This window comes from Perognathus longimembris, chromosome 18 (assembly GCF_023159225.1).
Source record: "Perognathus longimembris pacificus isolate PPM17 chromosome 18, ASM2315922v1, whole genome shotgun sequence".
Lineage (NCBI taxonomy): Eukaryota > Metazoa > Chordata > Mammalia > Rodentia > Heteromyidae > Perognathus > Perognathus longimembris.
The window spans coordinates 11242720-11260806 of record NC_063178.1 but is presented as its reverse complement, the minus strand read 5'-3'; the positions used below and the strand labels follow the sequence as shown (position 1 = coordinate 11260806).

Genomic DNA, 18087 nt, shown 5'->3' with positions numbered 1-18087 from the left:
GAAGCAATTCTTTCTGGTTAGACTTAGGAGACAGTGTCCTTTAGAGCTTTGGGTTCTAGAAAGTGTCTACAGCCAAGTTGATGAGTTGTACCTGGACCCTTCCTACGCAAGCTTATCCCAACAGAGAGCCTGCCTTCCTGCTCACTGCTATTACCAACTCCTTGTCCTTGGGCCATTTCCTTCCCAGATCTGACAGAAACAGGGCTCACTTTAAAGCAGCATTTATGAGTTCTTTATAAATGACTGAGATCACCATGGAAATGAAAGGCAAATGACCAAACCCCGAGAAAGAGAATAGCCTTTTACTTAATCACTTATAAAGATGTGAAAGAAAAGGAAATTGCAGGCCTGATAAAACCACAGATCTGTTCAAGAGGAGGAAATGGGAGCAGCCTCGGGAGAGCCTGAACAGTGCTGCTGAAGTCATGGGCTGCGTGGGGTCTCCCCATTCTCAGACTCACGGTAGAGAGGGAAGAAAGCTTGTGCTCTGTTGTCTGCTAGAAAATCACCACAGGAAATGCACTCATTACCTTACTTATGTAACTGTAATCCCTCTGTATATCACCTTCACAACAAAATAAAATTAAAATTAAAAAAAAAGAAAATTAAACTGACCCTCTGGAGGAAAAAAAAAAAGCCAAAAATGATCAGTATATATGACTCTTAGCTGGACTCTAAACCCCTTTAAAATCTTACCTGAAGTTTATTATACATATTTACACAAATGTATTAACTAAAGTCTGATATATAGGAGGATTCCAATGGCATAACTCATTTGAACAACTAACGGTTTAACAAAATGAATAACAGGAAGCTGGAACATGATTTTTTTTTGAGGAGGGGTGTTGAGGTCAAGAAGAGAGAGGCAGGGGCTGGGGATATAGCCTAGTGGCAAGAGTGCCTGCCTCGGATACACGAGGCCCTAGGTTCGATTCCCCAGCACCACATATACAGAAAACGGCCAGAAGCGGCGCTGTGGCTCAAGTGGCAGAGTGCTAGCCTTGAGCTGGAAGAAGCCAGGGACAGTGCTCAGGCCCTGAGTCCAAGGCCCAGGACTGGCAAAAAAAAAAAAAAAAAAAAAAAAAAGAAGAAGAGAGAGGCAGATGAATGGAGAGAGGAAAGATGGGCAAATAGTCATAATATGCAACATATATATGTGAATAGAGAACCAAGGATGGAGGAGGTTGGGAGAGATGCAGGGGAATGATGGGAGGGGGGACAGTGATCAAGATGTATTGTCCTCACAAACGGATGCATTGAAATCCCTTCGTACAATTACTTAAAATACTAGATAAAAATATGACCTGAAATTTCATCAAGGATTAGACAAGAACATAGAATTCCTCTGTGGGTGACTGGGGATACAGGCAGAGACAGAGCACTCATCTAGCATGCCGAAGGCTCTGGGCTTAATCTGTATCAGGGTAAAAGCAAAAACAAGTGGAAAGTCACTTCAGGAGTTTTTCCCCTCTTGATATATATATATATATATTTTAAAGCCACAACCCCCAGAATCAGTGTCAAATATAGCCACATAATCTTATAACACATCAAGTATATTTTCTTTAACTTTCATCTAAAATTTCAGTGTCAAACAGAGAACAAAACTAAACCTGTGATTTAAAACAATGCCTTTGTTTAAAGTGTTCTCTGTGTGAGGTTTGTAATCCTAGCTACTTAGGATTGAATAGTAAAAAAACAAGGGACAGTACCCAGTCCCTGAGTTCAAGCCCTATTGCTGGCCACACACAAACACATACAAATGTTCTGTGAAAAATCTGTAGGGCTTTTAGAATTAATTTCTATGTATTGCTCCTGCTAAAGTAGCTGTAAGACCTGTGAGCTATTAGGATATGACAAAGAACATGGTATTGTCTATTATTTGCATACAATTACAAGCCACGCTTAATTGTTAGTGTTAAGTTATAAAGCTAGTTATATAACTAAAGTAGTGTTAAATTATAAAGCTGCTGGTTGTATGTGTGTGCAAAGGACTGAGGTTTGAACTTCGGTAGTCTGGGCACTGCCCTAGAGCTTTTCTACCATTTGAGCCACAGCTCTCCTTCTGGCTTTTTGGTGGTTCATTGGAGATAAGAGTCTCATAGACTTTTCTGTCTCAGCTGCCTTTGAACTGCAATCCTCTGATTTCAACCTCTTTAGTAGCTAGGATTAGAGGAGTAAACCATCAATGGCCAGCTCATTTCATTTGTCTTAAAGAACAGGAGATTGGTACTTCAAGGGGGTACCTGATGCTTTTGTTCATTGGCTGGCACTCTACCAGCTGAGCCACACCTTCAACTCCCAGGGGGAATATATATTTGCTTTTTTTTTTTTTTTTTAAAAAAAGATATTCATCAGGATGAAAAATGTAATTTGGTGCTATTATTTTCCCAAACTAGTGGTGGTCAAATTCTGTTTTGTTGGGGCTGGGGATATGGCCTAGTGGCAAGAGTGCTTGTCTCGTATACATGAGGCCCTGGGTTCAATTCTCCAGCACCACATATGCAGAAAATGGCCAGAAGTGGCGCTGTGGCTCAAGTGGTAGAGTACTAGCCTTGAGCAAAAAGAAGCCAGGGACAGTGCTCAGGCCCTGAGTCCAAGCCCCAGGACTGGCCAAAAAAAAAAAAATTCTGTTTTGTTGACTCTTATCTCCTCTAAGTCCAAGTGCTCTTGACAGGACAGGGAGAATGGAAAGAGTCAAAAGCTACATTGTAAGCCAGATGTAACACCCTCTTCACCCCTGAGGCTAAACAATGCTCAAAAGAGACCACTTGAGCAGGAGTCTCATAAAGTGGGGCCAAAATGTCATAGCTGTCAACATGAAAGAGATTTGATAGGTATCGTTCCTGAAAAATAAGATGGGAATTTATAAATAGGAGTTTTATGTTGTCTTCTCCTTAGCACAAAATAGTTTTATAATGGTAACTGTGCTTTCAGTCATTTGCTCAGCCAAACATAATCAGGTGTTTATTGGAAGGAAATGGTAGGCTTTGGAAGCCTTCAGTGAATGATCTTCTCAGATCTCTGTGCACTTGTGAGTCCCTCACAAATAAACCCTGAGCTTGGCTGTGTGACTAACATTAGCCAAAGGGATATTAGCTAGACCCATGTAAGTGAAGGCTTGAGAAGGCCTGGTGTTTTGTCGAGTGGGATTGATCTTCTTAGAGTTCTTTGTTTCTGTCCATCCACCATGCTGTAAGGAAGCTCAAACAACCACGAGGAGAATGACTGAGGCCTTCACACTTACTGCATTTGGGGTCCAAGCCACAGCTTTCTGTGTGAGGCCATTTGAGACCTTATGGACTTCCCAACTCCAAGTCAATAATACATGAAACACAGCCACCTCCTTATTGATGCCAGAATTGGAAGAAGTATTTGTAAACCATTGAATCGTGGGATGGCTTAGTGTACAGCAGTAGAAAATGACATAGGAAGTTACTTACAAATGGTCCTACCATAGCATCAGCTTAGAGTCTGGCAGAGAAATGGAAGAATTTGGAGGACCAGGAAGTGAACTGTTACAGGGTGCCTTAAAAGCCATGAGAAGATTCTTATTGGCAGCTGAAGAAAAGAGGACCCATGTTATAGATTAGAAGAACAGTCAGCAAAACTGTTGCCTGTGGTAATATGGGAAATATAAGAAACAGCCTATCCAGTGAACTTATGGATCTGCCTATGAAGATGTACAGGCAAAACGCTTGATACCATTCAGCTGGCTGGGGCTTCTGGCTCTACTCAGAAATCGTGAACAGGCAGGGAGTAATTCCTTTAGTGTTGGCACACCTGGGCTTTTGAGTGCCAGAGGATTGTGCGCTGAACTGACAGACACAGAGACTTATATGTTCAAGCTCTGAGAACTAGAATCTGTGGCCTCCTGGTCTGGAGGCCAGAGACTTATGGCTGTAGTATTCAGAGGCTTACTGCTCTGTACTTGTCAGTAATCTGACAACAGAAGCTAGTATAGCAGTTGCCTTTAACAGTGTTTAATCCCTGCCCCAGTAACTTAAGGAGAATTGGGTTTTCTCTATCTCTCTTGTGTTGGAAGTATCATCTGGTTTCTTTAACTGAGCTTTTCTGTTCAAAGCTAGCTCTCTACCACTTGAGCCACAGCTCCACTTCCAGCTTTTTGGTGGTTAATTGGAGATAAGAATTTCACAGACTTTCCTGCCTGGGCTGGTTTCAGATTGCTCAGATCTCAGCCTCCTAAGGAGCCAGGATTACAAGCGTGAGCTACCAGTACCTAGCAGTTTAAGTTTCTTCTAGACTCACCTAGACCTTGGCTTGCTTAGCCTTAGTCTGTAGTTTCGTAGACATTTAAATGAAGGTGTTTCAGAGACTGTTGAGTAAGATTTTTCAGGCAGTCTTTTCTAGCAAAGATTATGTCTTCGAAGTCTAGATTACCTGCCTGATCTATCACACCACTTTGATTCGTGATGGCTGTACACAGTACGAGCTCCTTGCTGGAACCCAAGTGCCTGGACTAACACTCCACAGGCAGTAACTGAAAGGTGACTATTGAAAGCTATTTGGTGAAACATCAATAATGCTTGAATGTTGACTATTGAGTACGAAATTTCTCAAGGTATGCCTACTGTTTCCATTTGGCATCTAAACACTTGAATAAGCAGGTATTGGGCATTTGGTTTAGTGGAATTAACAAATTTCATCTCAGCTCAAAATCAACTAGTTGCCCAGTTTCCATTGGGCCAACTGCGAGAAAGGTGGTGACAATACTGAGGACATATACTACCACCTGCCTCAAGGCTCACCATGTGCCACCTCTGCCTCCTCTTCCTCTTCCTTTTCCCCCTCCCCTTCCTCCCCATCCCCTTCCTCCCCCTCCCCTTCCTCCCCCTCCTTGCACTAGGGCTTGATCTCAGAGCCTCATGTTCTTCCTTAGCTTTTTCGTTCAAGACTAGTGATCTACCCTTGAGCCACATCTCCACTTTCAGCTTTTTGCTGGTTAATTGGAGACAAGAGTCTTGGGAATTTTTCTGCCTGGGCTGGCTTTGAACGATGTTCCTCAGGTCTGAGGCCTTCTAAGCAGCAAGGATTCTAGATGTGAGCCCCAGCCCCAGGGAGAGCCATGCATTTCTATGAGGTGCTTGTCAACGCTGACTCTAGTTCGTTTTTCATCTGAAATGCGGATGGAAAATGTAGCCCATGTGCTTGGAAGAACTCAGGGGAAGTTTGTCTGGAAAATTCGTTCTGGGTAGTAGTGAGTATTTGGATTTGATTCTGTCAACTTTAGACAAGAAGAGAGAAAACAGCCATGTGTACTATTGTGTATTTATTTACTTATTTGCTTGTCTAAAATGGAAAGAAAAGTCTGTAGAAGTAGAAAAATCTTTTCCAGGCTCCTGAGGCTCTTGAAGGGGCAATTAAAAAGAAAAACCTTCTTAACTATCTTGTCTGCATAAATTGTAAGACAGGACTGAAACAGAACAGGGTGCTTGAACAGTACAGAATTGATGTCACTTCAGTTCCATACTCACTGGCCATTCCTGGGATGATGCTATGAGCTACACTTGCATAGTGTGACCAGTGCACTCAAGGGAGAATGAGCGGCTGTGCAGATTCTGGGCCTGTGCGGAGGCAGAACATTATGGCGATGGTGGGTGGGTGTGGTGGAGGGAACCATTCACCTCATGGTGAGAAAGGGGCCCTAGAGGCCCCCAAAATATGTTCCCAGTAGCCTATTTCCTTTGATTGGGTCCCATCTCCTGAAGTTTCCAGAACCTCCCAAATTAGCACCAGCAGCTATGGGTCAAGTGTTCTACACACAAGCCTATCTAGACATTGCCTATTCTAAACCATAACTCGAACTAAAATGTACCCTAGGTACCTCGCAAACAAAGGCACCAACTTGCACCTTTGAAACATTCCCTATTTCCCTTCATCTTCTAGCACTGATGTTCGGTGTATGGACCCCGGAGCCTGATTGTTGGGGTTTGGATCCTGACTCAGTTTTGAGCTCTGTGATCTTAGGTAAGTTGGCTAACTTCTCCAAGTGTAAGTTAACTAACTTCTCTGGCAAATCTACTCCGGAATGCTGTTTGGAGACTTAATTAGGCTGACATATGGAAAGTCCTTACAACAGTATTTGGTCCATAGTACATGAGGAATAAACATTGGCAATTGTTCATATTACAATTTGGCAATGCTTGCTCAAAATCAGCTTGCAAGGAATATAAACATTTTATACCCTCTTCCTGCTTTCTTTAATAAACCCGTAGAACAACCGTTAAGTAACTGTTGTGGATCTAATTCTGACTCCCTCTCTCTCAGCCTCTACAAAGGGCACAAGGGGTGAGCTGTCTCTTGCTGGAAGGACTCACGAATTCAGTCCTCTGCAAGCCCAGAAGACAGGCCTCAGCAGACAGCAGTGCTTGACCTTGAACCTCTCATCTCCAGACCCAGAAGAAAGAAACAGCTGTTGTTTAAGCCACTCAGCTTACACTATTGTTATGGTAAACTAATATGATAACTTTATGAACTCTCACAATTCAAATACAAAACTTAAGTATTAAACCATGCAAATGCACAAGTATCAAAATATGACTGAATAGCTCATACATTTGAACAATCATAACTTAACTATTGTGTGAAAGCCTGGTGTCTTTCGTGGCAGGTCATAGCCAGGAGACTTGGACACTGTTGCCCTGGAAATGATTTTGACAACTATTTTTTTTTTTTTTTTTGGCCAGTCCTGGGCCTTGGACTCAGGGCCTGAGCACTGTCCCTGACTTCTTCCTGCTCAAGGCTAGCACTCTGCCACTTGAGCCACAGCGCCGCTTCTGGCCGTTTTCTGTATATGTGGTGCTGGGGAATCGAACCTAGGGCCTCATGTATCCGAGGCAGGCACTCTTGCCACTAGGCTATATCCCCAGCCCCTTGACAACTATTTTTAATCCTTCAAAATGTACTGAGGGCCTGCAGTGTGTCAGCATCTGCCTGTAACCCCAGCCAGCAGGAAGCTGAGGCAGGAGGACGGAGACTTTGAAGTCACCCTGGGCTACATAGTGAAACTTGTCTCAATACCAGACGTGCAGGATTCTTTGTCCTGAAGGAGCTCCTGTCCTTATCTTCCTTTGGCTTTCTAGCCCAGCAAAGAGGTTTCCAGAACAACACCCAATTGAGTCACTAGAGTCTAGTGTTATGACCCTCAAGTGAGCTGAAGCCCTCAAAGGTTACATGAGGCTCATTCAACCTTCAAACTTCTACTGCTTAATTCTGTGACCTTTCTTCTTGCAGATTTCCCCAGGAACACTCTACCCAGCAGATCATGGAACAATCTAGCTGAGTTCCAAAGGCACAACTTTCAGAATCCAAATTAATACAGGACAATATATTTATTGTAAAAATACATGATATTACACACGTTCCCTACACAGTATTTATATGGCATCCATATATTTATAAAGAAATACTCTTGCCGGGTATGGTGGTGCATACTTCTAGTCCCAGCTGCTCTGGAGACCTACCAAGTAGTCTTGCCATGCAAGACTGGTAGGGCAAAGGCCAAAAGCCCTATCTGAAAAACTAAGAGTAAAAGGACTGGGGTGTGGCTCAGGTGACAGAGTGCTTGTCTGCAGGTGTGAGGTTCTGAGATAGATTGTTCTAAGGACACAAGGAGTGGGGGGTGGGCACAGCTACAGGAAGTGGGGGCATTCTTGGCTTTGGGCCTCATCAAATTCACACATGGACGACTGAAAAGCTGTTTTGAGTCGACTGCCAACTTTGTATCCCTGGCTTGGGAAATCTGGAAGTTTCAATGTTTGTAGATCATTTAAACTTTAAAAAGATCATGGCACGATGGCTCTCCCCCGCCCCCCCATCTTTGTCAAGGCTTTCCGAAGTTCATTAGAAGAGAGAGGGGAGTTGCTGAAGTTCAATAGGAGAAAGAGAGAGGAGAAGAGGGAGGGAGGGAGAGACTGAACTTTCTAAAGTTCATTAGGAGAGGGTGAGGAGGGGAAGGGATTGGGGCGGTGGGAGACAGACAGACAGACAGAATCTCTAAGTATTTAGCAACCCATGCTATTCCGGGAAGACCCAGTCCATCGGATCTCCATGTATTTTTCTAGAAAACAGGCTTGCCGGATAACCATGTAAACGCAGAGCGGGACGCTGCACCTGGCAATCCGTGGCCAGGCGCTTGTAAGGGGGTGGGGGGAGGACTCAGCCGCCCCGAGCGTCCCGGGACCCGGCGCCGACTCCCCGCCCTCCCCACGCCCCCATCGCGGGGGAGAGGGGCCGAGCGAGGGGGCGGGCGTCGATCCCGCCCCTGTGGGGGACCCCACCCCCCCGGAGACCTTTTTAAAAGCGTGGCGGGCGAGGGCCGGGGCGTGGAGGGTTGGGAGCCGAGCCTGGGCGGCCCTGGCGCTCCCCGGGGCGAGCTCGGGCCATGCACCCGGGCTAGCGCCCGCCGCCGCCGCCGGCATGCCGCGCCCGCCGCGCCCGCCGCGCCCTCCGCGCCCGCTGCGCCCGCTGCTGCTGGCCGCGCTCTGCCTGGCCGCGCGCCCCGCGCCCGCGCGCGCCTGCCAGCTGCCCTCCGAGTGGAGACCCCTGAGCGAGGGCTGCCGCGCCGAGCTGGCCGAGACCATCGTGTACGCCAGGGTGCTGGCGCTGCACCCCGAGCTGCCCGGCCCCTACAACCACCTGCCGTGGCAGCGGCCGCACGCCGGCCAGGGCGGCCTCTTCTACTCGGCCGAGGTGGAGATGCTGTGCGACCAGGCGTGGGGCAGCATGCTGGAGGTGCCCGCCGGCTCCCGCCTCAACCTCAGCGGCCTGGGCTACTTCGCCTGCCACTCGCACACCGTGGTGCAGGACTACGCCTACTTCTTCTTCCTCAGGTGAGCCCGCCAGCCTCACCTGGCCGCGCCCTCCCCGCCCCCGGGCCCGGCGCCCCCCCCCATCCAGCAGCTCCCGAGCCCCCAAGTGAGAATACGCCCTGGGAACCCGCACTCTTCCCCTGCTTGCTCCGGGGCGATCCTCGCCAGCGCTGGGGAGTAAAGCTGCTTAAAACGCAGAGGTGGTTTCTTGGGGGTGGGGGGGAGGGGGTCCTGTACCCCTAAAAGGGCGTGTGATTTCCACAGCCCCCGCTGGCGTCTGGTGCGGGCAGACTGGGATTGTGGAGAGAGACAAGCTTTGAAATGGGTCGTTGGGGTTGTGGCTAGTTCTTCTAAGTGGTGTGTGTGAGTGTGTGTGTGTGTGTGTACGTGGACACGTACGTATGTGTGTACACTAGGGCTTGAACTCGGGGCCTGGCACTGCCCCTTGCCTTTTTTTTTTGCCGAAGGTTGGCACTCTACTACTGGCGCCATAGCTCCATCCTGGCCTTCGGGTGGTGAAGTGGAGGAAAGGGTCTCAGGGACTTGCCTGCCCTGGTGGCTTCTAGCCAGCATCCTCAGATCTCAGCCTCCTGAGTAGCTGGGATTATAGTGGTGGGGTCCCAGGGCCCTGCTCCCAAGAGTGATTTTTTGGGGGGCCTCCCAAGTTCCTCCCCCCACATCCTCTCCTGCATAAAGTAAGAAGGAAGACCGGTTGGTACTAAAACACGTGCTGTTTCTCTACCTGCGTCTGAGCCAGTAGGACAGCCGACTGTCGGGTGTTTCACCCTCTCAGGTGTTTAAGATAGCAAAGTCTTTAGGGGCCAGCTGGGGCTCCATCCCACCTTGGCAATGTTGTGAAGGGTAGATCAAGCAGGTGGAACACTTTGACTAGCCAACACCAGTGTTGGGAAGTTCCATGAAACTCATTTGTTGTCAAGATGGCATCTGCTTAATAATTCAGACAGTTCTTATTAACTACTGAATTCTTTCCCAAGTAGAACTCCAACTGTGTGTGTGATGTTCAATGGAGAGTGTTAGAGAACCGGGCATGGTGAAACGTGTCTATAATCCCAGCTACTCAGGAGGGGAAAGTGGGAGAATGGGTTTGAAGCAAGAATAGATTCTGTCCCAAAATACAAACAAAAGGCTTGGAGGCGTGGCTCAGGAGGAGAGAGCTTGCCTTGCATGTGTGAATGAGGCTCTGGGTCCGGTTCCCCACGTTGCACATGTAGATAAAACATTCCGGAAAATGTCAAAATGAACGGAATCTAACGCACATTAGATAGTGACTAAATTAATCCAAAGCAATTGTAATCACTAATCATTCTGGTCTCCCCAATCCATGACATGGCATTTGAGTAGGACTGCTCTGAGCTGCAGATTCATTTTAGCTCAGAGAAAGAAAACAGTTCCACAGAAGGGTGGTCATGGCAATGTTTTCCATATTGGAGCCAGAATATCTAAGTTTAGAACACATGACCAGCTTTGTGTTGGCTTGAGCGCTTGCAGTAGATTAGGTTCTCTCTCTCTCTCTCTCTCTCTCTCTCTCTCTCTCTCTCTCTCTCTCTCTCTCTTCCCCCTCCTTTTTGTTGTTTGAAAAGTATAATTTCCAAACGAATTCAGCCAGAACTGAGAGACTGCCTTGATTCTGCGAAACTTAACTCTGATTTTGCATGTTATCATTTAGGAAAAATTCTGAGGACCCAGCTATGAAAGTATTCAAAAACCACTTTATTTTCCAAAGGAAAAACTCAAAATACTAGAGCAGACATTGCTTTTCCTTTTGTTTTTAAAAGTTATGAAATCCGGTTTTGTCCTGTGGTTTTGTGGAGGACAGCCAGCAATCTCATGTTTTGCTCTAATACATCTACAAAAAGTGCAGACACAGACGTGCACAGTAGTCTGACAGAGTTAGGACACAGGACTGTCTTGCCCTGAAGTAAGTTAGCAAATGCATACGAGTCATTCCTTCTTTGTTATTCTGGACCCACTGGATGAAAACGGATTTGGTCTGTGTGTGTGTGTGTGTGTGTGTGTGTGTGTGTGTGTGTGTGTGTGTGTGTGTTTAGGGGAGGGGGCGAGTGGCATGGCCCTGCCCACTTTTGTCTAGATTATAATTCTTTCCCTCCATCTTCTTGGTCTTTTGGATAAGTTACCCAAGGCTCTGTGAAAAGGTTCACTAGTATTTACCCCATTCATTAATATTCATACTGCACTCCTGGGTGAAGTGCTTTATGTAATTTCCCAATGCAGTCTGTATGATACTACCAAGTAAACAAGTACTACTATACTTAACAGATTGCAAGACTGAGTCTTAGAGAAGAAATTGGTGACACAAGATAAAGCCATGATAGGACTTGAACCCAGGAACTTGCCTTCCTCTCACTAGGAAACAAGGACAAATAGGGGAAGAGAAGCCCAGGGGGACTTAGAATACACACATAGACAGGAATGTGCATACCCCTTCCTTTTTTTCCCTGTCCAGATTCTGTCTTTTGAAAGCTTTAAGTTGTGGGAGGCAGAGACACTATAAGTGTCTCTGTGGTAACTTCTGCCATGAAGTTGGAGAGACCATCCCCTCCTCTGTCTCTTTGTTGATGCTGTTTCCCCCCCTTTTTCCTGACTAGGATGGATGAAAATTATAACCTCTTGCCTCATGGAGTCAATTTCCAAGATGCCATCTTCCCAGATACACAAGAGAACAGGAGGATGTTTTCCAGTCTTTTCCAGTTTGCTAACTGCTCCCAAGGGCAGCAGCTGGTGACGTTCTCCAGTGACTGGGAGATCCAGGAAGACAACAGGGTAAGAATTGGTTGGGCCTTGGATGGTGCCATTAAAAAAAAGAAAAAGGCTACATCATGTAGGAATTTGGTGACCCACACCATGAACAGTATTCTTCTGGACCAAAATATTTATCATCTTGTCCCATGTCTAATTGTTTAAATGCATCGATCCTGGTGGACACCGGTAGCTAGTGCCTGTCATCCTAGCTACTCATGAGGCTGAGATCTGAGGATTCAGCTTTGAAGCCAGCTGGGCAGGAAAGTCCATGAGACTCTCATCTCTAATTAGCCAGCAAAACATCAGAAATAAGGCATAGATCCAGTGACAGAGTACAAGCCTTGAGTCAAAAAGCCATGTAAGAGGCCCTGAGTTCAAATCTTAGTACCGGCACCTACCCAATCCTCCCCCACACCTGAAAAACACACTGTTCTTAAACCTTTTTATAAAAGGAGTTCTTCAGAAAGTATGGAAACAAGAAGAGATGACAGTTGTTACCCTCTGCCTCAGTTAACCTCTCCTCAAAAAGGCAAACTAGTAGTATCCAGAGGATAGGGCTGATTACAATATAGAATACACACACACACACACACACACACACACACACACACACACATATGAAAAATGTAAATATGGGTCAAGTGTGGTGACGAATGCTTGTAATCCCAGAACTTGGGAAGCTGAGGCAGGGGGATCTTGAAAGTAGCCTGGGCTACTTTTGTGAATGTTGTCACTTTCCGAAAAGTGGCCACTCACAATGCGGTTGGGTTGGTAGGCCTAGGGGATGGGTGGCCATCATTCACTGACCTGCCATCAAAAATGTTTTTAAGGCCATGCTGGAAAATGTTCTGATGTGTGTCAGAACACATAGGGACCTTCTTTCAGGGATAAGGCCTGAGGGATCTTCTCATCACTTTCCCATGGCCTGTCTGCCTATACTGATTGAGTGTGTGTGTGTGTGTGTGTGTGTGTGTGTGTGTGTCAGGGGTGGGAGAGGGGGGATTGGACTTGGACTGAAGGTCTCAGCTTTCTTGCTCACAGGTGGTGTTCTGCCTTTTGAACCCTGCCTCCAGTCCAGCTTTTTGCTGGTTAATTGGAGATAGAGTCTCTTGGCTTGGAAACTGTGATCCTTCAGGTCTCAGGCTCCTGAGTAGCTAGGACGACAGGCCTGAAGCCCTGATAGTGTTGCGTCGTCATCAAATGCTGTTCTCATAGTCCAGTGGCCTTGGCAGAAAGCAGGTTCTCTGTTCCTGGAACTCTTATGGAATTAGCCTGGACATGGGTGGGAAGAAGGAGCCAGCCAGTGTGTGAGAGGTGCCAGAGAAGTGACTGTTCTGGTGGTCTACCCTCTGTTGGGTAGCTGCCTCCATGTTTTCAAACCTCCTCGACCCCCAGAGGCCTCTGCGTGCTACTTGTGTGATCTGACCTTCTCCCCATGATTAACAGTGGCTTTCCTTAGTACCACTCTGTTCATAGCACCTGTTTTATTCTTACTCCTTTCTTTGTTGTTGTTTTGAGATGAGTCTTACTACACAGTCCATGTTAGCCTTGAACTTGTGATGCTCCTGCCTTAGATAGGGCTAGGATTTTCTAGGGCTAGGATTATAGGTGTGTATTACCATTCCTGGCTGGCCCTCTTCTAGGCTTTACGGCTGCCCGATCCTTATTGAATTGGAGGCATTGAGTATCTCAAGCTTCAAGTCACATCTAGTACATTCCACGTGCAATTATTTTTTCTTTTTCTGGTCTGGTTCATTTTGTGAGGCTTTACTTCTAAAAGCAAATCCTTGATAAGACAATAGATTTATGTCAAGAGATCAAATATTATCCTAAAAATACTTGAAAAGAATTTAACCCCCAAACTTGTCAGCTGCATAATTTTATTAGCCTTTTGGTCACATAATAAAGCAGTTAACATTGCTTTGGAATTCATTTTTTCCAGCATTTGAGCAAGAAGCACAGCACAATAAGACCATGGAGAATTGCTTCAGTGAGGAGTAGATCTTTTCTGCTGATCAGATGTTGATCTTGAGGACAATTCCTTTGTCCTTTCCTGTTAGTCACCCTGGCCTTTTATTTTTTTAAAATTTTTATTGTCAAACTGATGTACAGAGAGGTTACAGTTCCATATGTTAGGCATTGGATACATTTCTTGTACTGTTTGTTACCTCCTCCCTCATTTCCCCCCTTCCCCCCTCCCCCTTTCCCTCTCCCCCCATGAGTTGTTCAGTTGATTTACACCAAACAGTTTTGCAAGTATTCCTTTTGTAGTCTTTTGTCTTTTTATACTGTATCTCTCAATTTTGGTATTCCCTTTCACTTTCCTAGTTCTAATACCAGTATACACGGTTTCCAATGTACTCAGATAAGATATAGTGATAGTGCAGGTACAACCACAGGAAGGGGATACAAGAGGACCATCAACAATAGAAGCTACGGTTTCACATGGCCTGTTGAAAGTAATTACTACAGTGATAGAACAGTCGTTTCCATAACATGGAGTTCATTTCACTTAGCATCATCTTATGTGTTCATAAGGGTATAGCTATTGGGCTCTTGTGATCCTCTGCTGTGACTAGCCTCAACCTGTGCTAATTATTCCCTATGAGGGAGACCATAGAGTCCATGTTTCTTTGGGTCTGGCTCACTTCACTTAGTATAATTTTTTCCAAGTCCTTCTATTTCCTTATGAATGGGGCAATGTCATTCTTTCTAATAGAGGCGTAAAATTCCATTGTGTGTATGTACCACATTTTCCTGATCCATTTGTCTACTGAGGGGCATCTGGGTTGGTTCCATATTTTAGCTATGACAAATTGTGCTGCAATGAACATTGCTGTGCTGGTGGCTTTAGTGTGTTCTTGTTTGCAGTCTTTTGGGTAGATGCCCAAAAGTGGGGCTGCTGGGTCTTAGGGGAGCTCTATGTTTAGCCTTCTGAGGAATCTCCATACTGCTTTTCAGAGTGGCTGAACCAGTTTACATTCCCATCAACAATGAAGTAGGGTTCCCTTTTGGCCACATCCCCTCCAACATTTGTTATTGTTAGTTTTCTTGATATATGACATTCTTACTGGGGTGAGATGGAATCTCAATGTTGTTTTGATTTGCATTTCTTTTATGGCCAGTGATGTAGAGCACTTTTACATATGTCTCTTGGCCATTCTCATTTCCTCATCAGAGAAGTCTCTTTGTAAGTCTTTTTTTTTTTTTTTTTTTTTTTTTTTTGGCCAGTCCTGGGCCTTTGACTCAGGGCCTGAGCACCTCTGTCCCTGGCTTCTTTTTGCTCAAGGCTAGCACTCTACCACTTGAGCCACAGCGCCACTTGTGGCCATTTTCTATATGTGTGGTGCTGGGGAATTAAACCCAGGGCTTCATGTATACGAGGCAAGTGCTCTTGCCACTAGGCCATATCCCCAGCCCTTAAGTCTTTTTTTTAATGCTTATTTTTTATTATTTCTTTATTTTTTTGGCCAGTCCTGGGCCTTGGACTCAGGGCCTGAGCACTGTCCCTGGCTTCTTTTTGCTCAAGGCTAGCCCTCTGCCACTTGAGCCATAGCGCCACTTCTGGCTCTTTTCTATATATGTGGTGCTGAGGAATCGAACCCAGGGCTTCATGTATACAAGGCAAGCACTCTTGCCACTAGGCCATATTCCCAGCCCCTCTTTTTAAGTCTTTAGCCTACTTGTTGAGGGAGCTATTGGTTATTTGCGGTTTTGTTTTGGAGGAATGTAATTTTTTTAGTTCTGCATATTTTTTAGATCTGAGGCCTTTGTCCGTTGTATGGCCGGTAAAGATCTTTTCCCAATCTGTGGGCTTTCTGTTTATCTTGTGAGCTATGTCCTTTGCCCTGCAGAAGCTCTGCAGTTTGATGTAGTCCCATTTGTCCATCCTTTCTTTGATTTGTAGCATTTCTGGGTCTTTGTTAAGGAAGTTCCGTCCTGTGCCAAGGAGCCCAAGTGTTTTTCCTACTCCTTCTTTTAGTGTTTTCAGGGTATTTGTTTTAATTTCGAGGTCTTTGATCCATTTGGAATTGATTTTGGTGCAGGGTGATATATAAGGATCTAGTTTTAGTTTGTTGCATGTGTTGAACCAGTTTTGCCCACCCCGGCCTTTTAGATAACAAAGTGTAGGGCTGCTAGAGGAAGAGTCGGAACTGGGGTGGGGGGGAGAGGGGGAAGTGCTCTAGGGTACTCTAATGCCGAGTAGTGGGATTTAGAAGTCCTATCTGAGACATCCTAAATGTTTTCTGGACTGCTTGCTTCATTCCAGTTTTCTCCTGGCCTGTTTTGAGTGTAAACACAGCAGAGAGGTAAGTGAAATTGGCCCATTCTTTTAAAATGCAACTGGGAACTAAAAATGAATTTACTTTTCAGAACGTTGTGCTGGCCTGGGAGTTGGCCCAGCCCCGCCCTCCCAGCCCTCCCAGACCTCCCAACCTGGCTGAGCCAGGATCCGAAGCCCAATGTTAGCCTGAGTGGCACAGTGAGACCCTGTGTACAAAAACTAACCTGAAACCCAACAAGAAAATTGTGTGTGCTCTTCCCTTGCCATGTTCTTTTCAGAGTTTGAAATGATTAAAACAGTTGTAGACTTGACAATTATTTGATTCTTCCTTAAAGAAACAAAAGCTAAAATGTATCTTCCTATGGGAAAATAAGCTTCCATTTATCCTTCAAAATTGTCTTTAAGGAGTTGCGCAGAGGGGTTTCAGTTCAACAAGTCTGTTTATAAATACATCACCCCTCTCCTTGTTCTCCCCCATCTTTCCCAACCCCACATACACCCTCAAGTTACATGGTTTCAAGTTATCTGTTTCATAACAGATAAGAACACCAGCTAATGTCTGGAATGTTCTATGTTTTCCTTCAATGTCAGAATTGATGTTCAGGTTGCCTTCCTCCTGCAGCTTTGACTTTACAGGACATTGTCTCCCTGTGTATCCCATGCTAGCCTCATACTTGAGATCCTCCTGCCTCAGCCTCTCTAGTGCTGGGATTACAGGCATTTACCACCATGCCCTATCATGTCCCCCTTTTTTAAAAAAAAATTCCAGCAGACAACGGGTGTTAGGAGACTGTTGTGAATTAGAACACACTAATCCTCGCGGGCTCTGAGAGCAGTTTTGAAAGGCTGTGGTCTCGTGTACTGGGTCTTAGATTCAAATCCTACATGTGCTTAGGATGCTTTGTGCTTTTCCATACTTGATGTTGCTCATCGTGGCTCTGGGCTCCAGGCATGGAGGGCCCATTCCCTTCTCTTCACAGTTCTTACTTTATCTTAGAAGGCCTAGGAACCACGTTCTCTAGAGGGTAAGGAAAGAAGCAGGAGGAAAACCTGACTTGGAGGCAGTTCCAGAGGATGCCCTTCCGCTTGGTCCACTCCCACCTCTGCTTCCCTTCCGGTGCCTTCCTCTGCCAGGATCCCATCCCACCCCTTAGCTAACAGCTTCACCAGGACCTTGCTCTGGTTCCGTGTCTTTGGCACACAGGAGCATCTGCTGGTGGGACTCTCTCCGCCAAGGACATTTTTTTTTTTTTCCTTCTTCTTCTTGCTCCTGCTGGGTGAGTATAACAGTCAAAACAGAAGCTGCCTATTTTCTCTCTCTCTCTCTCTCTCTCTCTCTCTCTCTCTCTCTCTCTCTCTCTCTCTCTCTCTCTCTCTCTGCTCACACTGTCCCCCAGGACCAAAACCTAGCCTGACCCATACTTATGTCACCATGATAAAATGTCATGAGGGTAGAAATAAAATCTGTGAAGGTCAGGCTGCCCTCCAGTTCTGTTTTTTCCTTGTTTGGAGTTAGGAAGCAGCTCCTAAAAGAGAGCAGTCCTTCCCAGAGCTGCTCTCCAAGGAGTGTAAAATTTCCCACTGGAAGTTCAGGGGGGCCCTGCTGTTTTCCCAAAAAATGACCTTGGGTGTGCCCCCCCAGAGGTGTATTGAAAGTACTTTGTAAACTCTCAGGTTTATTCTTAGTACCAATGGGTCATTTGAAATTATTACTTTCTTTTTGTGCCAGAACTGGGGCTTGAACTCAGGGCATGGGAACTGCCTATACTTTCTGAGCAGCTGCAATGACAAGCATACACTACCAATACCTGGCTTGTTTATTTATTTATTTATTTATTTTTATTAATTGGACATAAATTTTTTACAAGGTGTTGTGCAAAGAGGGTGCAGTTACATAGTAGGGCAGTGTGTACATTTCTTATGATATCTTACGACCTGTTTTTCTATCCCTTGTCTAGGTCAGGTTGACATATATGCAATATACAATGTATCAAGAACATATACAGTATTCACAGACTTGGTCTCTACTGTCTCTCCATCTCCCTTTGTTAACAGTCATATATCAGGGAGATCATGCCCCTTTGTTTTCTGTGTTCTAGGCTTGTCTCACTCAACATTATTTGTTCGAGTTCTGACCATTTCCCTGCGAATAACAGTATTTCACCATTCCTAATCGCTATGTAGTATTCC

At 45.6% G+C, this 18087-nt stretch overlaps 1 protein-coding gene across 1 annotated transcript in view; it reads left to right on the top strand.

The window, feature by feature from the left end:
* Positions 1-8391: 8391 nt before the first annotated feature.
* The window catches only part of Ccdc3 (coiled-coil domain containing 3), a 68821-nt gene continuing 59125 nt past the window's right edge, over positions 8392-18087 (top strand). Inside the window, exons 1-2 of the mRNA XM_048367756.1 lie at positions 8392-8852; positions 11459-11633. Of these exons, the coding sequence (XP_048223713.1) occupies positions 8440-8852; positions 11459-11633 (588 nt within the window). The 5' untranslated portion in view covers positions 8392-8439. The remainder of the gene's footprint in view (positions 8853-11458; positions 11634-18087) is intronic.